The 22,029-nt window shown below is 39.7% G+C and overlaps 2 protein-coding genes across 5 annotated transcripts in view; one reads left to right on the top strand and one right to left on the bottom strand.

The window, feature by feature from the left end:
* Med12l (mediator complex subunit 12L) overlaps positions 1–22,029 on the top strand; it is a 199,892-nt gene that overhangs the window by 93,893 nt on the left and 83,970 nt on the right. The gene's annotated exons all lie outside the window — the stretch shown is intronic.
* Gpr87 (G protein-coupled receptor 87) lies at positions 1,760–20,325 on the bottom strand. Its single transcript, XM_048334788.1, has 3 exons — positions 19,529–20,325; positions 9,250–9,368; positions 1,760–4,311 (listed from the first exon to the last, which is right to left on the bottom strand). Exons 2-3 carry the CDS (start codon positions 9,281–9,283, stop codon positions 3,269–3,271), a joined length of 1,077 nt encoding a protein of 358 aa, XP_048190745.1. The 5' UTR covers positions 9,284–9,368; positions 19,529–20,325; the 3' UTR covers positions 1,760–3,268.

The raw sequence follows: 22,029 nt of genomic DNA, 5'->3' as shown, positions 1-22,029 counted from the left end.
TGATTAAAAAAATATTAGTATCGTCTTAGGAGGTGAGAATTAAATATTTATGAATTGGCTTAATAAGAGCACTGTACAAATTGGAAGATTATTTACAACATTAGTTTTTTGAATATCATTTTTATGAATATTAAAATTTCTAAAATTTTCAGTATGCTTTTCTGTTTGCATATAGGTAAGAATAAATATGGTATTTATTAAATATTAACTATACCCTAGGCATTTGTAATCTGAAATCTGGAACCTGAAATGCTTAAAAAATCTGACATGACACCTGAAATGGGAAATTGAATGTGTGCCGTCAGGTGCTGCTCAGTCACCACACAGGTTTCCTGGAATTGTAGAGGAGGGTCTCCTCTCCTGTATGCACTTTGTGTTTAGATTGAAAATGTTCCATAGATAACTCGTTCAGTATGTGCAGATGTTCCAAAATTTCCCCAAATCTGAAATTTTAAATGTACTTGGCTCCCAATTATTTGGGGGTAGGGGCCTCTCAACTGGTACAACACAAAAGCTTAAGACATTTGATGTTTCATGTTTGAGATTGTTTCAAAATTATCAGCCTTTTAAAAAGTAATAATATGGAATTCTTTCTTAACTATTACTGGGCTATGATTAAGTGTTGCTTTCTGACACTAGTGCTATAATTTATATTATTCCTGTTGGCATTATTTTATTCATGTAAATGATTCATTCTTTGGCCTAGGTAAGTTTTTTTCTGACTTAGTGTTGAAACTAATACAAAATATAAGCAGTGTGATTTTGATGGGTTTTGTCATGTTAATTTTTAGAAAGGGGATATGAATTACTGTCTATCTCTTCTCTAAGCTAGTGTTTTCATATGTCTCATTGATTTAATAATTCCATTTCACAGAAATAAATGCTGCCACACTGTGATTGTTAACTGTGCAACTCAATTGTAGGAATAATAAGTGGGATTCAAGATACTTCAGGAACTAATCAGTATTAAATGAGGAGTACTTGGTAAACTTCAAGGATGATTAGAACCACTTGTTGCTATTATAAAGAAGGTAGTTTTTCATTTATAGATTCAAATGGCACCCTGCAGTTGGCAGTATCCATAAACATTGAAGTGTATACTATAATTTTTGAGATTCTAGTTGTGAGCTGTGCTGTAGTGAAGAGGATAAAGCCACATGGCCCTGAAAATGTTTCCCAACGATGATACAGCTGTTCCTCTGGGCATTCTGGGGGAATTTGAGGTTGTGTAGTAGCCTTTCAAACCACCTTTTCTGATTAGCTGATGTGAACAATGCCAACTTAATTTAGTCAGTGGCACGCAGTTGGAAGTAGGATTAGCTGTACAAAACAGCCTACTTAGGTGTCTAACATCCATGTACTGGAATATTCATTGTATGGAGTAAAAATGTTCATGTTTTGAATTTATGGAGTTGAAATCTGGATATTTTACAAGAAATTGTGAATTTGTTATTTACTCCCTTTGTCACCAACTCCTCTGCCCTTAACGTTCTCTCTGAGACACTTTGGTTCCCAGGACCTCGAATGGCAGACATTGTTGTGGTCAGTTGTTCTTGCACCCTCATTTTTGCTCACTTGAACTCCTTAGACTTTTGCAGACAGCTCACAAGAGTACAAGTGCTGGTTGTGTGCACACAACTTCTGTTAACTGTAATGCCTTCTTTGCTTAGCAAACATGCCATGGCTCTGTTACTGTCCAGCTTTTACTTTCATGTTAAGAGCAGATCAGGCCCTTCATTAATGTCATATAACAGAGAACTTTGAAAATGAAGGCAAAGGTATATACTGAAAAAAGGAAAATCTTCTAAGATCTAAATGTTTACTCTTGAACTTGTTCTTTGCTTAACTTACTGAACTCTGTATCTTTCATCTTATAGTTAAATATTTAAATCAATGACAGCCCTACATAGGAAAGGCTAGTATACATGACAGGGAAGAACATTTTACTAATACATATTTAAAATAAAAACTTAAAAGACTATTTGATGAACTATGTAATAGCCAAGGTTGTGTATTTTCTTCTGTTCTGCTTGCACATGAAGATTAAATGTATCATAAGGTATTAATGATGGCAAGCACAACTTCAGAGTACTGACAAAGTCTCAAAATTCCACCATATTGTTTTCTCTGTGATAGCTGATATGAAATCAGTTAGGTAAAGTATCTGAGAAGCCACATTTTGAAGGGTCAAATCTTGCGGTCTTTATTAGAGCGTTAGCAGTCTGCAGGCACCCAGTGGTTACAAAGGCCTGTGGCCTGCAAATACCCTTAGCACTGTTAGGAAACAGGCCAGAGAGGAAAGAAAGAACAAAAACAATACCAACAAACCAATTCAGCTCCAATGGAGAACTGACTTGGGATGCCGTGGTGACTGGAGATAAGCCAGGAGACAGGGCACAGGATGAGAACACAGACATGCAGCATGGTGTAATGGAACCTGACCTCACCTGACCCAAAATAGAGTCAGGTCAGGGGGCAGGGTCACGGGAAGCTCCCAGTCCCAGGCATTTGACTGACAGGTTCAGTAACCTATAGGCCAAGTGCCTACCTATGTCTCCAGGGATTCAGGAAAATCCATAACCTGGGGGTGGAACTTCCCTTTCTTTAGGATTCAGGCACACCCATGCAAACAAGATGCCAGACCCTACAATTCACCATGTGGCAAATGATGGTGCTGGCCACATCTGACCTCCTTATTGTTATCCAGTAGTTGAACATTATCAGTGTTTCTTTACAATATAGCCATACTTCCTCTTCCTTTATGTTCCCACTCTTACATCACACATTTTCTTCTTACATGCACAAAACAGTGATAAACATAGTGACAGAGGGTGGTAAGGGTAGACTCAGGTCTTTGGTGGGTTAACAGAAGCTCTAGAAATCAGTATTTACTGAGCTATGCAATAAGCAGTTAATTGAACTGTAGGAATTCTCTCTAGTTTCTGTTCTCTGCAGAAGTATCTTCTGAGCAGCTTTGTGACCTGTGGATCATCTACAGGACACTCAGATAGTCACTAACATGACCCCCAGAAAGAAAGTCCTTAAACTATGAGTCATGAACCCTGTCATTCATCCATGTGCTATCTCAGTTATCTGGTGTTTTGCTGTGCTTTATCTTAGTTCCAAATTAAGCCCCAACTTCATGCCATTTTAGGTATTTTTTCATTTATATTTTGATGGACTCCAGACAGAGTAATGAAAATAGACATTTATTTACACTTTTTACACACTGCTTCCAACTAACAAGAGAAAGCCTCTTGGCCTCTACTTACACATCAGTGTAGTCATAGTATATGCGGACTTCTGATCTCCTGACACTTTGCAGAGATCGAATGCTTTCACTTCTGGTTCTGATATTTGATTTTTTGAATAACCTTTTTGAAAATGATCTACACATGAAAAAGTAAATTATTGGATCTAGGCACACATTGCATGCAGACAAGAAAAGTGTCATTTCTTTGCAGTAATACAGAATTTTATGTGTAGATTCATCTAAAAGCCTGTCTAAGTGACTGAAAGTAAAAGGAATTCTGCACAAGTGATATGGTAGAAAGCAAGTGAAAAACACTGCCACAACCACCCTAATGCTTTGGTTATGTTTTCGCTTTCGGCTAGACTGACTTATGAACTGCTTGCTAGATTTGTGGATGTACCGGGATATGGCTATGTAACACCCAATCAGAATGATTAGCACAGCCACAAACAAGCAGTTGTTGACATAGATGACTGCCTTGTGCCATTTGACTCCCAGAGGACTTTTAAGTTCCATGCATTCATGAATGTTGTCAGTAGTTGGTTGACCATTTGTTAGGATGATGTTTGGCAATGACAAAACAGCCATGATCACCCAAACACAAACAGATAAAACTTTCGTAAAGGTTATGCTGTACATTCGAGAGTCCCCAAATGGCTTTACCACCTTCAGGTACCGGTCAATGCTGATCAGCCCTAGAAACACGATGGATGTATACATGTTTGCATAGAATAAAACTGAAGTGTATCTGCAGAGGATAAACTTAAAGTACCAAGGTCCAAATCCTGCACCATGGACTATCCGGAATGGGAAAGTCAGCGTCATTATGAGGTCAGCCACCACTATGTTTTTGAGATAAAATATAAAGCTGGTTTTATTCCGAATGTGGAAGAAAATCCACACTGCGAGGCCATTCAGCAAGATGCTCGCCACAAATATGATGAGGTAAAACACAGGCAAGACAATAGTGTCAAACTTGTTGTGAAGGGTGGCATTCCTCTGGAGTCCATCGCTAATGTTGCTCAGGGTATGGCCTCTTGGGCCAAGCAGCTCGGTATCTGTGGAGAAGTGGAGAGATTCACTTCAGTACTTGGCATGCACTTTGAATCTAGTGCCAGTGACTTCCTCAAAATACCCAGAGCTCTTTCACGGGCTATTTAGGAACAGAAATAAGTAAAATACCTTGGTTTTTTGTTTAAAAACTAAATATTCTGTTGTTTTCAAGCAGCAAAATTCACAGTAGAGATAGCTCTAACTTGCTGAACCTTTCAGGTCATTGCGGGGAACTCAAGTTGTAGGTTGGTGTTTGGATTATAATCATCCATAAACATGGCACATGATTTAGTCTCTTTCAGCATAATTTGTTTTCATAGTTAGGTACCTCTAGTAAATGTTTCTGTGTAGTCCAGTAAAAAAGTTTTTTTTTAATGTTTTTGCTCTTAATATTTAACCTTATTACTAAGAAAGGCATCATAATTCTATGCTGCTGCATTTCTATTTACAAGGCTAGATTATGCCTATTATATTTACTAGGAATTTTGAAGTTTTTTTTTTGTTTTTAACAATTTGAATCCTGTGGTTTTAGACTTTATCACTCTATTACATAATTGATGGAATGGTCACAGTAATTTTATTTATGTGGCAGCCATGAAAGTGGCTCCAGTCTCCTCTGTGGGAATGTGAAAGATGTATAGCTCCTGCTTGCTCATATTCCCATCCCCTTGATCTGCTTTTATGGAGAATCTGAACTAACACAATTTACAAATTCACGTTTTAGAGAGAAGATTAGAAGGAATGTCATTTCTGAATTTTTAGTTTCTGTTAATGAATATTTTTGTGGGGGTATGTGTGCATGAGTGTGTGTGCGTGTGCGTGTGCATACACACTGGTTCTGGGGTAAACTCAGGGCCTGGGCACTGTCCTTGAGCTTTTTCTTTAAAGGCTACATTCTACCACTTGAGCCACAGCACCACTTCCAGCTTTTTCTGAGTAGTGTATTGGAAATAAAGAGTCTCTAGGATTATAGGCATGAACCACCAGCGTCCAACTCACTACTAGCTTTTTGATGGTTACTTGGAAATAAAGAGTCTTGAAGATTTTCCTACCCATGCTGGTTTCAAATCATGATCCTCAAATCTCAGCCTTCTGTGTAGCTAGGATTATAAGTGTGAGGTACTGGAACCCGACAATACTTCTTTTGATTATGTTCTAGAATGATTTTGTTTTGTGTTGCTTTCATTTCCCAGCATGGTAACCAGTTTATTATATGCTTCATTTAGTATCTTTCTTTGAAGAAGTGGAACAGGAAGAAGGAGTTTTGATGTTTATACTCTAAAAACGAGTTTTAAAATTACTCCCTGAAATTTAAAGTGCAGGTTCTTCATGTCTATCCTTGTCCCCTTTCTAATTGATTTCCTTTTATTCTTTACTCTGCTTTTAAAAACTGGTTTTCCTGGCCTAACTATCCTTTCACAGTCTGTAATTTATTCCTGGATTATACTGTTATGAAACCCACAGTTCTGGGCTGGGATGTAGCTCAGTGGCAAAGCGCTTGCCTAGCAAGTGCAATGTCCTGGGTTCGATCCCCAGTACCAAAAAAGAAAAGACAAAAATAAATACAGTTTAAAAATAACCCAACCAAACAAAGAAACCCACAGTGTTCTTAAGCGCTGTAAATTTAAGATGCCTAATTTCATCTGTCAGGTCACTGCTGCAAGTCTCAAATCTTAACACTATTTTTCAAGTCTATTTTATTTAATAAAGTCTTGGTATCTTTGTACCAAAAGACCCAAATCAAAGCCATTAGAAGCTTCTGAAGAAGTATAGTTTTAGTGAAGTATGGATACCTGCTTGGATTAATTTATGCAATTAAACTATTAGCTCAGCTTTGATCTCCAGGTGTAGGGCCTTATATGAAAGTGCAGAGAGAACAAGTAAGTTTCAGCAGCATAAATAAAGGGTTTAGCTAAGAGATACAACATGAATGGGAACAGCGACATCTTCTTTAGATGTGATGACTGCCTTGGGACAGTCAACTGTGAACAGATTTTCAAGGCAGTCATAAATGCAAGTGGAGTATATCATGATCTCAGTCCACTGGGTATATATGTGGTGTTGCAGGCCTTGGTGTCAATTCCATGCATTTGTGTACATGTCCCTTTGGGACTGGAAAAAATCCATCTTTCCATTCCAGTGTTCTTAGGGATTATTCCAGCATATTGTTATATTTTAAGGCTTAATTATATTGACAAGCACTCTTATTAAATGATTACTTACTTAGCAATTATGGTTATTATTAAAGAGATTCAAATCAGAATATCAATATAAGTCTGTATATGTGCTTATAAATAAGACAAGCAGGAGCAGCTTTACTCTGCAGTGCTTGCTGAGCTGTTTTGTGACTTTGAGACAGTTTGCTGTTTAAGTTGCTGATTCTGTTATAATGTTTGCCTCCCTAACACAATTCTAACATGCTGGATTAACATTTTGAAACACAGGCCTCCTTAGTAGGCTTTGGCTGGTATTACTTCATTTGCAAATTCCACATTTATAATACAGTGTAAACACATTAGTAGTGAAGACCTATATGCTGGGTTATTTTTGTGAAATCATATATTAGAGAAATAAAAACAGTTTCTAAGGAACAGGAGTGCCATCTGTGTGTTACTCTGAGAGACTCAAAACTTAATGCTTGAGGGCTGGGGATATGGCCTAGTGGCAAGAGTGCCTGCCTCGGATACACGAGGCCCTAGGTTCGATTCCCCAGCACCACATATACAGAAAAACGGCCAGAAGCTGCGCTGTGGCTCAAGTGGCAGAGTGCTAGCCTTGAGCGGGAAGAAGCCAGGGACAGTGCTCAGGCCCTGAGTCCAAGGCCCAGGACTGGCCAAAAAAAAAAAAAAACTTAATGCTTGAAGGTTTTGCTTAGCATGCACAAGCCCAGGGTTTAAGAGTTTATGTAATTTGTTTAGTTTTAGAATTAAGTCTAGGTCATGTTCTTTTCTGCCTCCTGTTCCCATTGTTAGTTCTTCATGATTGCCTCCATTTTTTTTTTTTTCTGAGTGAATGATGTGTTTGGTTTTCCCACTCAGATCACTGATTATTAAAGGTGCTGGCAGTTGTGTTCTGGGATTCTTCACTGCCAGGAAAGAACTTGGTCAACTTGGGGAACTTTTTTTTAACAATGATAGCTTGGTAATTTAGTTAACAATGTTGAAAATGCTGTTGGATAGAAAAGCTGTTTTCTCACACGTTCTTTGTTTACTAAGGTGGTAGTTCCTGTGTTTTTTATTGTAGCTCTTTTTACAGAATGGTAGTAATTGAGGTAAAGAGTATAAAGACTTTGTTATTTTTCTCCCAAATGTTTGTAAATTAAAAACTACAATGACATATAAGAAATTTAGTTCCAGCAAGCTGCCAGTGGCTCATACCTGTAGTCCTAGGTCCTCAGCATCACTGTTCCAAGCCACCCCAGGTAGAAAAGCCCATGAAACTCAACATTTCCAATTGTCCAAAAAAAAAAAATCTGGACTGAAAGTATTACTCAAGTGGTAGAGCACTAGCCCTAGTCAAGAAAGCTGAGCAAAAGCATGAGGCCCTAAATTTAAGCCCCGGTACTGACAAAAAATAAATAAAAAAGGAGGGGTGAATCTAGTTGTCTATAAAATCCTTTTGTGGAATGCTTGAGGGTGGTTGTGTGTGTGTGCGCACGCGCGTGTGTGTATGTGTGTGTATGTGTACATGTATGCATGTGTATGCATGCCTGTACGTGCATGCATGAGTTTGGCTGGTAGGAGAAAGCTGTTTGTATAGGGGGAATGTGAGTACATAGCTAGGTGCATGTATGTATGTGTTAGGAGGGTGCCTGGCCTTTGTATCCAGATATAGCACTATGCATATGTGACTTTTAAAGTTTAAATTTAAATTTAAGCACAATTACAACTTTAGTTTATTTGTTGCACTAACCACATTCAAGATTTTCGGTAACTACCATATTGGCCAGGACTGAAAAGATTTCCATTTTTGCAGAAAGTACTAGATGAGCATGCTGGATTAGTAAACCCCCTTAAATGGAATACATAATAGCTATTGTTCTGAGTAAATGAGGTTAAATGTTTTGCAGCCATTATTTCAAGCACAGTGTCTGGTAGTAAGTGCTGTGCACTGTCTCCTTAATATAATCACAGTGCTCATTGTAGAAGGAGAGGCACAGAACCTTTGCCCCTTTGCCCTTGAAGTTATGTTATTGGTCACTGGCGTGATCTGGCACAACTTGTCAAAGTATTAACGTATGCCACTGCTTTGCCTCAGGGGAATGACATAACAGAGTCATACAGATGAAAGGGCCCATCACTACCACAGCACAGTGGGCCTTGCATGATCCTTTCTAAATAGGTATCCAAAGAGTAAGTAGCTTTGTTTGTGTCCTCCTGGGGATCTTAGTGAACCTTGGTTTAGATTGTTAATCTGGAAAGCAATATGTAGCTGATTTAGTCCTTGTTCCTGTGAAGATGGTGTATGGATGGTATGAAGCTTGAGAAGTGATGACAAACGACCTCAGGGATACCATCCTCTGTTAGCTACTTTCTCCTTAATAAGATGTGGGCTAAAGGCTTGTTTGTTGTTTTATCTTATTTTTATTTTTGTGACAGTCCTGGGGCTTGAATTTAGGGTCTGGGTCTGTCCTTGAGCTTTTTTCTTCAAGGCTAGCATTCTTTACCACTTGCATCATAGCTCCACGATTAATTGGAGGTAAAAGTCACATGGACTTTCTTGCCCAGGCTAGCTTTGAACCACAATCCTCAGATCTTGGCCTCCTGTGTAGCTAGGATTATATGCATGAGCCACCTGCCTGGCTCCAGCTTTTCTTCTAAATCCTCAACATGTCTAAGGCACTTGGCTGTTTGTTTTGAGATCGTTAAAACTCCAATTTTTTCATATTGTGAGCAGTCACTAGAAAAAGTCAGATTTTCTTGGCGTCTTTTTCTGTGTCTTACTTGGTAATTTTGTAAGTGTCAAGTTGAGCCCCATTCTTCAGTTGAGGAGTGTTGTGAGCAGAGCGGCATGTCAGGGGGTGCTGGGAGAGGATGGAGGCACAGGAGAGGTACCAGCTATTCTGGGGAGAAAAATAGATAAACAACCTTGAATATGCAGTATGCTGTTCAGTAAAAAAAAATTAACCTTCATACATAGAAAGATATTTTAGATATAAATGTCTGTGTCGCAAAAATGTTTTTTGGTATCTTTTCAGTCTGCTTTGATATACAGACTGCTTCTGTGAACAGCTGCTCAATTTCATTAATCAGTTGAACTAAAATCACAACCCCAAACAATTTCACATCTACTGGCATGATGATAGAAAGATAGTACTGAGTGTTGCTGAGAAGCTGGACAAATGGAGCCCTCATAGACAGCTGCCAGAAGTTAGGGTGGTCTGCTACCTCTGGAGCTAATTTGGCAGATTTTTGAGAAATAAAACCTAAATGTATTATACAAGCCAGCTTCCACACTGACATGTGTACCCACCAAAAAAAATTTGCCCACCTGAAGATCTGCATGCAGGTATTTATAGTAGCATTATTCATGATAATTTCAAAAGGATAAACATGAGTACTGATTGGTGAGTGGGTTAGGGTTAGTAAAACACAATATCACCATTATGCTGGAATACTACTTAGCAACAAAATACAAAAGGGTATAGCTACCTCATGGATTAACCTCAAAACATTTTGCAAGATAAAGAAGATAGTCACATAAGATCCTATAACATTTAAGCAAAATATTAAGAAAAGGTAAATCTATAGAAATAGAATTCAGATTAGCATGTTGTTGGGCTAGGGGCAAAGAGCAGCTAGCAATAAAGAAGTTGAGAGGGCTTACTAGTGGGATGGAAACTGGGTTATGGAAGTGGCAACACAAACCTCTAAAATTATAGTAATTGAGCTGTACACTTAAAATGAGTGAAAGTTTGGTTATATCTCAAGAAAAGGAAAAAAGAATACAAAGAATTGAAGAATCCCAAAGTAGGCTAACAAATCTCACTTCTGTGATGGATTTGTTATTTAAGACTGAAAGTGCGTGTAAGAACACACTCATAGTCTCTGTTTTAAGAGACAGTAAAGGAGTAACATTGATCAAGATATATTGTATTCGTAGACTACTTTGTTAAATGGCAATTCCTTCCTGTGTTTAATTACTTACAGACAATAGTTATTTTTTAAAGAAGGAAAAAAAAAAAGACAGTAAAGCTAGATACCAGTGGCTCATGCCTGCTGCCCTAGAATCATGGTTTGAAGCCAGCGTGGGCCAATTAACCATCTAAAAAGTTGGGAATGGAGGTGTGGCTCAAGTGGTAGAGTGCCAGACTTGAGCAGAAAAGCTGAAGGACAATGTCCAGTCCCTGAGTTCAAGCCCCAGTCCCAGAGAGAGGGCAGTACCTGAAGAAGGGGCCAGAGATCTAGAAGAATCATCAGAAAAGAGTGTCTCGAAAACCAAGAAGAAAGTTGTAGGAAGGGGGAAATGTAACTATCCTTTTTCTGTGTGGGAGTCATGTGACCGAGGAGAGCAGTGTGCCTTTGGATGTGGTTGAGAAACAGGGAGGCCTGGTCTATTGTGTCTGAGCTGCTTGTGCCATGCTTCCTATGTGATGCTGTGTGCTGGGTTCAAGCTGGGGCCGGCAGACTGGTGACACCGGTGTCGTGAGAAAGTGAGGCAGCAATTTCTGAAGACTGTTTCCTAAAACACACACACACACACACACAGCTTTCTAGAAGAAAAGAGCAAGAGGAGGGTAGGATGTGCAGAGAGCTGAGGAACTGAACTGAGGGAGATTTTCTTAAGAGTGTCATTTAATGCTTTACATTTTAAATTTACATTTTCTTAGTTTAGATTGAAGGAAAACCCTACCTCAGCTTCTGGCCACTGACTGTTGCACCTTTGGAACATAAATAGGGATGATCTGGCTTTGTGTCCATCTGGATTCAATCCCAGCTTTGTTGCTTTACAGTTTCCTGACTTCTGTTTCCTCTAATGTAAACCACCCAGCCACCAGGTTCCTTGTGTGGTTTTCTGCAGTGCACATCTGTGTGCTCTGTGAGTCCTAGCATTTGTGGGTGATGTAACAAGAATCACTCCCATTGGGTAGTAGTTCCTTCATGGGCAGGAATCCTGTCCTGCCACCTACAGCTCCTTGCTGAGAGCTGATGAAACCACTGAAGGCCCCAGTTTCACAGCCAGTCTTGAGGTTAGGTGGTATTGCCATGGAGAGACTGGAGAGACATAGTGTTTTCTTTCTTTTCTCCAGCCACCCATTGATATGTGTTGGTTATTTAGCAATGTCTGTATCTGGTAGTGGTGGTGTCATTTGTTTTAAAATAAAGGCAATGGGAAAGGATTCACATGTGCTCAGTTTCTTTTTCTTTGATTACAGATTCAATGCATATTTTCTCACACAATCATCAGAAAAATTCTATGACCTAAATATTTTATCCTCCCCACCTCCAGAGGATGCGAAGATCAGACCACAAGAAATTCACGTGTAAGAAGAATCTAACAATGGATATTTTTATTCTAAGCCAAGCACTAGTGGCGTATGCCTGTAATCTAGCTACTCAGGCGGCTAAGATCTGAGGATCATGGTTCAAAGCCAGTCCAGGCAGAAATGTTTGTGGCACTCTTATTTCCAACTAACCACCAGAAAACCACAAGTGGGGCTGTGGCTTAAAGTGGCAGAGTGCTAGCTTTGAGCCAAAAAACACTCAGGGACAGCACCCAGGGCCACAGTTCAAGCCCCATGACCAACAAAAATGAAAAGAAATTTCGAAATTTATATCTTTTTGGCATTAGTTGTGAACACATTCTGTTAAAAAGTCACTACATTAGCTATTCCACTAAGAAAATGAAAAACGAATCCAGATTTTTGCCCTGTGCTGAAAGGTAAGAAGATTGTAGCATGATAAGATGCTCCTTCTGATTGGGAGTACTCCCTGCTGATACCCTCCCTGTCAGCTCCTAGCCATTTGATTTGGTGGATCTTGGTCTATTTAACATTAATCTGTGTGGATCATCAATTGTTGCAGTGCTTATAAATATTTTCCCCTGTATGCTGCCTCTTCTAGTCCTGATCTTTCTTGCCCTAGTGGCCATGGCTGTCTATGGTTTTTGAATTGCCCTTCTGGTTTCTGTTTATCACCCCAGAAAAGGAGGTTGCAAGAGTTCTAATTTACCTTCTGCCTAAGAATTTCTTAGTTGTCACACTTGAATCTGGCTCTGTGCCTGACCCTCTTCTGGGGCTTTCAAATTAAAAATTCCTCAATATAATACTATTTTTATGTTTGGGAAAAGTTTACAAGCAATAGAACAGGGATGGGTGTCAGATGAGTGATGGGGAGACCGAGGGAGGCATTGACACCCAGGACTAATGAGTGCTTGCCTTGAGCACGCAACCTTGAAGTCCATGAAGCTTTGACTTGAGGTTGGAACTAGCTGGGCTGGATCTCATCATGGGTGGAGGAGAGTCCTCTGTACAACCTGGGGACACTCCTTTCTAATCACGAGGAACAGGTAGATCCTGCTGGGCAGGGTTAGTGCCCAAACTCTCTGGGCTTCATGGGCCTTATTGTTTGCTCATCTGGTCAAGGTCTGAAAGACAAATGCAGTTAAGTGCCCCTTAACTACATGTTTTGGACTTGGTGTTCGGTGATAGTGGTCTCAAGTGATAGAACTGTAATGTCGCACCTTTCTGTCTTGTTCTTTTTTGGACAAGGACAAAACTGAAATTATAAGGATTTCAATTCTCAGAGGCTGTCATTTGCCTACTCAAAATCACACTAAGCCCACCAGTGATATACATATAGTGAATCAGTCCTTAGATTTCAATGATAAAAATGGGATATTCACAGAAGCCTTTAGCTGCTTTTTCTGAAAGAAACAACCTCCCTTATAATTTGTACCCACCTATAACCTGAGGATCACTCCTATTTTAAAATTGTATGTGTGCGGTAGAGGGGATGCACCAGTAAAGTTGAGATAGTAGCTCTGCTAAAGTTCTGGGGAAAGAAGAAAGTTACCTCACTGGGGATGAGCTACCTGATTTTGTAGTGGAATTAGGTCACTGCATTCATAGAGTATTTCATTAATTCCTGCTTGGAGTCTTTCCCAAGGGGTTGGAGTGTAAAGCATATCAGACCTTCAATCAGGTTTGCAGAAGTTCTTCTTTCCCCAGCTATGCTGAACTTATTTATAATCAGGTATATTTTGGTTTATGTGTAGACTTCACATATGTTTTTACAGGCAACCTTTAGTTACCTGCCCTGTGTGTATAGCTATACATGTATGCTTATAAGCTGGATTGTAACTCTCTGGGAACTCTCTAGAACCCTGGTCTCCAGCTGGCTATGAGCTGTCCTGTCTGTCAGCTGGTCTGGGGCCTCTGCCTCACTGCTTTGAGGAGTCTTGTTGGTGGGAGAGGTGGGCCAAAGCCCCATGGATGGGGGTCCTGTTTCTGCCTCTGTGACTATGGAAATTTCATTTTGCTCTCAGCTGTAAAATGGAGAGAAAAATAAATACTTGCCTACTTCCCAAAAGTAAAGTTTGAATCTGGTGAGATAACATAATGTCAAGTTAGTTTTATATTGCAAATGTAATATATAAGCACCGTTCCTGGCAACCTTTTTTCTGTTTAATGATAAAAGTCTTGGGCTGGGAATATGGCCTAGTAGGAAAGTGCTTGCCTTGCATAAATGAAGCCCTGGGTTCAATTCCTTAGCACCACACATATAAAAAAAGTCAGAAGTGGTGCTGTGGCTCGAGTGGTAGAGTGCTAGCTAGCCTTGAGCATAAAAGAAGCCAAGGACAGTGTTCAGGCCCTGAGTTCAAGTGCCAGGACTGGCCAAAATAAATAAATAAAGTCTCATTACTCATTTTGTTCAATTTTACAGCATTTGGGTTGAAACATGCATTTCAGTTTTGGGTTTAGGCAAAGTGTAATTTAGAATAAGTAAATTCAGAATTATTGAAGTATAGAGGAAGATAGAATAGAGCTGCAGCTAGAATAATGGTCTGAGATTAATATGTTCTGTTAAGTAGTCCTTAAAAATGTCCTCAGAATCCAAGACCTCAGTAGTCTTTAGTTTCTTGACAACCATTATCAGTCTAATTAGAGGAGAAGAAGAGTTTTTCATAAGCTATTGTAGATACTAGTCCTTGTTTTAGAAGGTCATCTTGTGGTTTGAACACTAAAATTAGAGTTATAATTATTTTTCATGGTGTGGGTGGGGGTTGTCACTTGCACAATTTTGATTAGGTCATCATTATGGTTTGCTGAGGATAGAAGGTGTTCACCAAACCTGTCCATTTACAGTGCTCAGCTTAGCTGTTCTAATTGTTCTGGTCTTAACCAAAGCTTAGTGTTAAGTTAATGGAATAAGACAGACATCTCAAAGAACATGTTTCATGCAGCTGTCTCCTGTGTTTTCACTGGCAGTTCCATTATTCTGATTATTAATCTTTATTATTTTAAGTAGTTATTCAAAAGGGTGTCAATTCAACATGCCATTTTATGAATACAATGCATCTTGGCCAGTGTTCCCTGTTCCCCCCATGTCTCCAAACTCCCATCAATACCAATAGTTACAATATTTTTATGATCTTATATTCTACTTCTCAAAAAATTATTGTTTACAAAGATTAAATATTTTTAAATAACATGTAGTGTTCCATCAGTATTTATAGTATAGCTAGCTTGTGCCTTACTGTTCTTGTGTGAAATCTGTAAACATAAATAGATGCTTGCTTTTATCAGCATTACCCTCAATGTTTCTGATCTTCTTCTCTTGTAGAAACAAACACCCTTTCTCACACATATATAGTAGAGGTTTATGACATCCTGTATAATTCATTTAATGAATCATAATTACAATATACTCAAGTATATCATCAACTTCCTTCACCTTTATTTCTTTTTTTTTCCCCCTTTTGTCTGACACTGGGACTTGAACTTGGCATTTGATGCTTATCACTCATTGGCAGGCACCCTCCCACCTGAGCCAAGCCTCCAGAGCCAACTTTCATAACTTAAAAAAAGATATTTTTTCTTTAATTATTTCCTTCAAAATAATTTTTCAGGGTTGCTATATAAGGATGGTATTAAGTAGGAGTACTAGGGGCCTATATGTTTATATTATTTTGTATTTTCCATATGTATTTTCATCTGCTGGTTACCCTTCCTTACTTCAAGTTCTCTGTCAGCCCTGGCAGGTTACCTGTCTTGTCTGGTACCTAGTTCAAGCCTATTTGTATACTCCACAGGCCCCCTTACCTGACCTTGCCATCCTGCCCTTTGCCAGCTTCTATCCACCTGGCCTTTCCTCCTTGAAATACCTTCTCTCCTTGTCTGCTTGGCAGGCTTTTATACATCCTCTAGAGGTTTGTTTGTTCCTTCTTTTAAAACATTTTAAAATGTATTTTTATTATCTTTTATGTAGTTGTACAAAGGGGTTTCAATTGAACATACCAGCTTATGGGTATAGTGCATCTTGAACACTGTCAACTTTCTCATTATTCTCCCCCTTCTCTCCCAGCCACACCCATCCCCTCACATTACCTGGTTATTTTCACATATTATGAATATTATGACTGCATCTATCAACACTCCATTTGTCTGTCCCCATCCCCTTACCCTGCTCCCCTTCCTGCCAGCATGTTTCAGCTTCCTGGTATTCATTTTGCTAAACGATGTTAGTTGTTTGAAAGAGTTACACACTGCAGTCCTCCCCTGCAGATACCATACTCTAGTGAATATGTTCATGTATATATGCATATGACCCTGTATATGTTTTCATATATGTTTATAATTTGGATCTAACTTCCACATAGAGAAGAAACATGCACCCTTTGTCTTGCTGAGCTGAGCTGTATTTACCTAATTATTTCCAAGTCCATCCATTTCTCTGCAGCCTCCCTCCCTCCCTCCCTCCCTCCCTCCCTCCCTCCCTCCCTCCCTCCCTCCCTCCCTCCCTCCCTCCCTCCCTCCCTCCCTCCCTTTCTTCCTCCCTTCCATCCATCCCCCCTTTCTTTCTCTCTTTCTTGTCAGTTGGGTTTGAGCTCAGGGCCTGGACACCGTCCCTGAGCTCTTTCGCTCAAGACTACCACTTTGAGCCACAGCTCCACTTCCAGTTTTTGAGTGCTTAATTGAAGATAGGAGTCTCACAGACTTTTCTGCCCAGGATGGCTTTGAACTGCAATCCTCCAATTTCAGCCTCCCGAGTAGCTAGGATTACAGGCATGAGCCACTGGCACCCGGCTCCTGTAGACTTCTTAAAGCTGTGTCTTTTTCCATGCAGCATGTAAGTGCTTCTCAGTCCCTGCCTTAGTGCCCATTTTGTCCTGTGGTACTATTGCATTTTTCACCCTTCTCCTGAATACCTGTGTCCTTACATTCCTTTGCTTCCAGTAACTGACAGGACACCTGCAAGCATGGAGTCAGCACTCAAAGCTCATGTGACTTAATGTTAGGTTCCCATGGAATGAAACTAAATGTGGTTCTTACAGATGAGTTTCACACAGACTCATCTTAGCAATTCCCCTCCACAATTTCTGACCTCTGAATGAAGGAGTACAATCCAGGATGATCTGACAGAAGAGTAGAGATTGGTAGTTGATCTGTTTGTTTGTTTTTTAATAAGATATAGCTGAAGACAATGAGGAAGCCTAACTACTCTGAGCTTTCTGCTGTGTCTGTACAGCTCATGTGCGGTAAGAGGAGCTACAAACTCAAGTGCCAACAACAACTCCCAATAATGCCAATAAGGAAAGTGAGCCAGGTCTAAGAAGAACCAGGCAATAGTGCCGCATGGTAGTACAGATGGGCCTCAGTGTCAGAGTTCTAATTGGGAGGAGCCATCCTTATATTGCATTGCTCTCTGCTGTGGTGGGGACCATTGCTCCCCTATGGAAGAATAGCTGCTCTTGGGCTCTGCTTGTCGCTAGGCACATGGGCAGGGACCATGATTACCCAGGGAACTGAGTGTTGAGACAAATTGGCTTGAACTTTTAATTCTGGCTTAATTTCGTTGAAACCTGGGACAAACTAAATATAACTTGTCTGTGGAGACAACGTGTGATTTCTCTGTGGAACTGCCCCTGTTTCCCTTCTCCAGTTTCTGCCAGTAGTTGTAGGACCTGAAGCCTTGTTACCTGGTTTAAACTTCAGACATTTCTTTCTTTTTACTTAACTTTCTCTAATTTGATGTTATTTTCCCTTTTATTCATAATTGATGCGCCTTTAAAGGAGAGTTTAGATAATACTAGGATTCTAGAACATAATGACATTGTAATTGACTTGAGATGCATATTCCTTCATAAATGCCAAAATGTCAGATTGGGCGAAAGGAAAATGTTTTTATAGGTTGAAATGGTATCAGACAGCTCAACCTAGTATGTTTAGTGACACTTAGATTGAATCTACTAGAGGAAAGGTGCAGGGAGGTTTTCCTAGATTAAGTTATGAAGACACAGCAGTAAACTGAACGTGTTTAGAGTGAGCCATGTTTCTTGTCTCTGTTCTGTTGTCTCATTCCACATGGTCCTATAGAGTGGCTTGGCCTGGACTAAGCTTTGAGTTGACACTAGCAGACATTCAACTCTTCTCTTTGTTCTTGTACTTGAGTATACTTATAGCAGCTCTAGTTATCTGTGCAAGAATTCATGAGGAAGCTCCTTCCATTCTTTATATTGAGAGCACTGTTCTTTAGGCCTGTGATGAATTTGTTACCATCCAATTATTAAGAGTTGTTTTCCTGTTAGAGTTAATTAAGGTCTGCCTTTATACTTACCATGATCAAACAGATATAAATAAATGAGTGTAATAGACTTCTCATGTGGCTTTAATTCCTCACTCTTCTGATTTAAAATCATATTAAGCATGTTTGTATTTTTAAATGTTTTAGTGCATTTTATCTTTATAAGTTGATGTATATTTCAACCAGGCAAGTAAAAAAGTAAAAGCAATTCAATTTTCTTATTCTTAAAGAGAATGAAACACTAAGATATCAAGACATAAGGAAGAATAGCAGGTACACTTTAAAGGGAAGGGCACAAAAGAACATTGATTTATCCCCTTTCCCTCCCTCATATCTGAGTGCAGGAAACCCTCTTAGGGTTTCTTGTCAGTTTGACATTTCCTCTTCCTCAATTAATTATATATGATTTTTTAATGAAATACTTGGTTTTTCTCAGCAACATTCTTAGATTTGGAATTCAAAAATTAAATTATTCCTTTATCCCGTTTTTCTTAACACATGAATACCTTCACAAATGCTTGTGTTAGGAATGACAGCCTATGGATGAGATCTTGTAGAAAGATTAAGAGCTCCTAACCTCATAAAGAGTTAACCTGTAAATGGATGAAATAATAATGAAATAAGATAATAGTGGGTGTCTGACTCTCTCTTCAGATACTCAGTTATATGGAATCAGATCTGTTACTGTTCATATTGCTAGTATCAAATTGAGTTATGAAATAAACCCGCTGTTAAAAAGTTAATGTACTTAACATGAAAGCCGATTCTAATTGAGAACAAACGTAGCCTTCTCTTGCAGATCCATCCTAACCTAATCAAAGAGACACTGGAGTCTTGGCTCACCCATTGTTTGCAGTCAACCTGCATGCCTGCTTTTCCCTCTCCCTCCCTGGAGGGAGAGCAGACCTGGGCTGGTGCTGGCCTGTTTGTTAGTTGAGAGTGGCACTCTATCTGCTAACATGTTTTGACATGATTTTTTGAGGCATCAGAATGAGGATTGCCTTGCTCCTCAGGTACAATGAGAGACAGATGCTTTTACCAAAATGAGATGATTAGGACAAAAAAGAATTTTTTTATCTCTTTTTAAAAGATCTGGATGAAAAAATATGAAGCAAATTTAAGTATTGAGTTTTGGGAAACAATTATGAGACATTGGATTCTACTCATCTAGGAAAGTAAGTGTGGTAAGGAAATTTCACTTAGTAGACCTGACTGCTGCTATATCTTGGCTTGTGAACACACAATGGTACGCTGATCAGCTCTTCCTGCCTGTGCTAGACACTGAACCTGCTCTCTTGTCCCAGTTTTGAAAGCAGTCTCCCACCCCACCCTACCTAGGAGGATTTGTGTGTCTGCTGGCATGCGATTTTCTACATTTCCTTCAAACATTAGATTTAACAAAAAGCATAACTAGTCTTAATCAATTTGATGTGCTATCAAATGCAGTTTTAAGAAAATTCAAAATTCTTTTCTTTACCTTTCATTTCCATGGCTGTCTGTCCATTCACCTGATAGGAGTATCTTCAAGTTGAAACAGGCTTCGCATTTCTAATTAGAGTAAGATTAAAACTAAGGTTGGCAGGGAAGTGGGTTTTCTGATGAGGCATCAAAAGTAAGCATTTTTCTCTGCTTCCAGAGAAGAGAGGTGCCTCCTGCCCCTCTGCCCCTATGCCCCTGACTGTCCTCTGGAGCGCTCTGGCAAACTCCTCTGCCCAGGAACAACTGGGGCTGCTCACGCTCTTGCTAATATGTGTGACTCACATTTAGGAGTAGGTGAGATTTGTAGACTGGAGGAGCATTTCCTGAACCTGCAGGAATCTTAAGGGTGACTCACCTGGAGTGAACACACAGGACTAGAATTAGAGTGTGAGAAGTCAGTTGAAGGAGGAGACTGAGGGTGGATCTTGCTAATCAGGTCCAGTCTTTAGGTCTGCTTTATTTTTTAATTTTGGATTTTCTATTGCTAATTAGGAAATATGCTTTTAACTTAATTGCTGGTTACATTTTGGATTGAAGGGAATAAGAATATGTTTAATGAGTGATTTCTCAAATATACTATTCTTCATGTTAAACAATAAAAGGACATTTGTGGTAGTAGCTGATAACTTTGGAAACTTACAGTTTTATTCAAGAATCTGATGAAATCTGTAGATCTAGTTTTATACATATTCAAATACAAATATTCAAAACACTTTAAAGTTAACTTGAATCCCTTCAATGGTGGTATTCTTCCATAAAACACAGCTTGTTTTTTGTCTGAGTTTGCCAGTCCTGGAACTTGAACTCAGGGCCTGAATACTGTCCCTTAACTTTTGTGCTCAAGATTAGGGCTCTACCATTTGAGCCACAGATCCACTTCTGAAATTTTCTGTGATTAATTGGAGATAAGTGTCTCACCGACTTTCCTGCCCTGGCTGGCTTAGAACTGTGATCCTCAGATTTCAGCTTCTTGCATAACACCCGGCTTGGTCAATTTTTTTTTTTTTTTTTTTTGCCAGTCCTGGGCTTGGGCCTGAGCACTGTCCCTGGCTTCTTTTTGCTCAAGGCTAGCACTCTGCCACTTGAGCCACAGCGCCACTCTGGCCATTTTCTATATATGTGGTGCTTGGGAATCGAACCCAGGGCTTCATGTATACAAGGCAAGCACTCTTGCCACTAGGCCATGTTCCCAGCCCCTTGGTCAAATATTTTTGACAGAGGTCAAGATAGTTGGGTATCCGGTGGACTTCATTATGACAATACTATCTCAAGTCCATGAATATTTCCTGACTATAAAATAAAGTCCAAAGTTATGGTGGAGAGAAGTATCTTTTCTCCCTTTTGAGATTCTATAGTTTGCTTTTACACTTGAAAATAAGGAAAATATTGACTAATTTAGGAATAATTTGGTCATCATCTAGTGAAATCTGCTAATTTATAGATGAGTCACTAAAATATTGACATTGTAATCTACTGGAAAGGCTGCTAAAAAATGGAGAAGGAAATAGGACCCAAAAAGTTTAGTGCTTAGCAAAATTGATTGCTTAGCATAACAATGAAGCTCCTAAAATATTTGCAATGTAAGTTTTTAAAAGGTTATTTCTTTTTGTATTGTAAAGGTGATGTACAGAGGGGTTATAGTTGCATTATTAAAGTAATGAGTACGTTTCTTTTTGAACAGGGTTACCCACTCAATCATTTTCTCCCATCTCCCCTCGCTTCCTGCAGGGCCCCTCCCCCCCAAGGTGTAAGGTTCATTTCCAACATAGTGTCACTGTTGCACTGGTTCATCCTTTGTCCCTGCCATACACTTATATATAAGACAAAGGGTACAGAAGTAAACAACAATGGCTCCAAACTCCAAGAAATAAAAGCAAGAGTTTTCTGGTCTTTTAGTCTTTGTCCAGCTGCTTTATTGAGGATGGGTACCCAGAGAGGTTGGCACATTCTCTCAGCCTAGTCCTGACAGCACTGTCCATGGCAACTCATCTGACCTTCAATGTCAGATTCATCCCAGATCCATCTCCGGAGCCTCAGTGGGCATCACTCTGGGCACTGTGGGTGGGGGGGGGGGGGCATGGACCCTGTTCCCGCTTCCTGGCTGTAGGGTTCTATGGTCTGCTGCTTCAGCTTTTTCTTGCCGTTTTTGGATTGGAAATGGGTCTTACAGTTGGTGGGATTGATGAAGCTCCTGGCGCTGGACAGATGTCGATGCAGGCCGCCCCTGGGCAGGTCAGGTTCATCAGGTCGGGTTCAGCTTGGGCTGCAGGGGCCCCTGTGGCAGCTCCCTGGGTGAATCCACAGCCCTGTCCAGTCGCCCCATAGCCCTGGTCTGTGGGCCACATGGGTGCAAACGGACAGTGGGTTCAGGACCATTGCACCCTCCCCAATATTATAAACATACCCCAAATGTGCGCAACACTACGAATTGCAATGTGAAATTTTGAACTGGAACCACTGTGTAAGGATGGAATATAAGAAATTCATTATAAGAACTGA

This window comes from Perognathus longimembris, chromosome 26 (assembly GCF_023159225.1).
Source record: "Perognathus longimembris pacificus isolate PPM17 chromosome 26, ASM2315922v1, whole genome shotgun sequence".
NCBI classification, from domain to species: Eukaryota; Metazoa; Chordata; class Mammalia; order Rodentia; family Heteromyidae; genus Perognathus; species Perognathus longimembris.
Note: the sequence above shows the minus strand (reverse complement) of the source record. Positions and strands in the feature narration are given on the sequence as shown.

Coding starts and splice junctions, on each gene's coding strand:
- Gpr87 (XM_048334788.1), bottom strand. CDS start 9,283: ATGGGGCTCAACTTGACACTTACAAAATTACCAA. Junction 4,312..9,249: donor GACACTTACAAAATTACCAA/GTAAGACACAGA, acceptor ACTTCTCCACAG/ATACCGAGCTGCTTGGCCCA.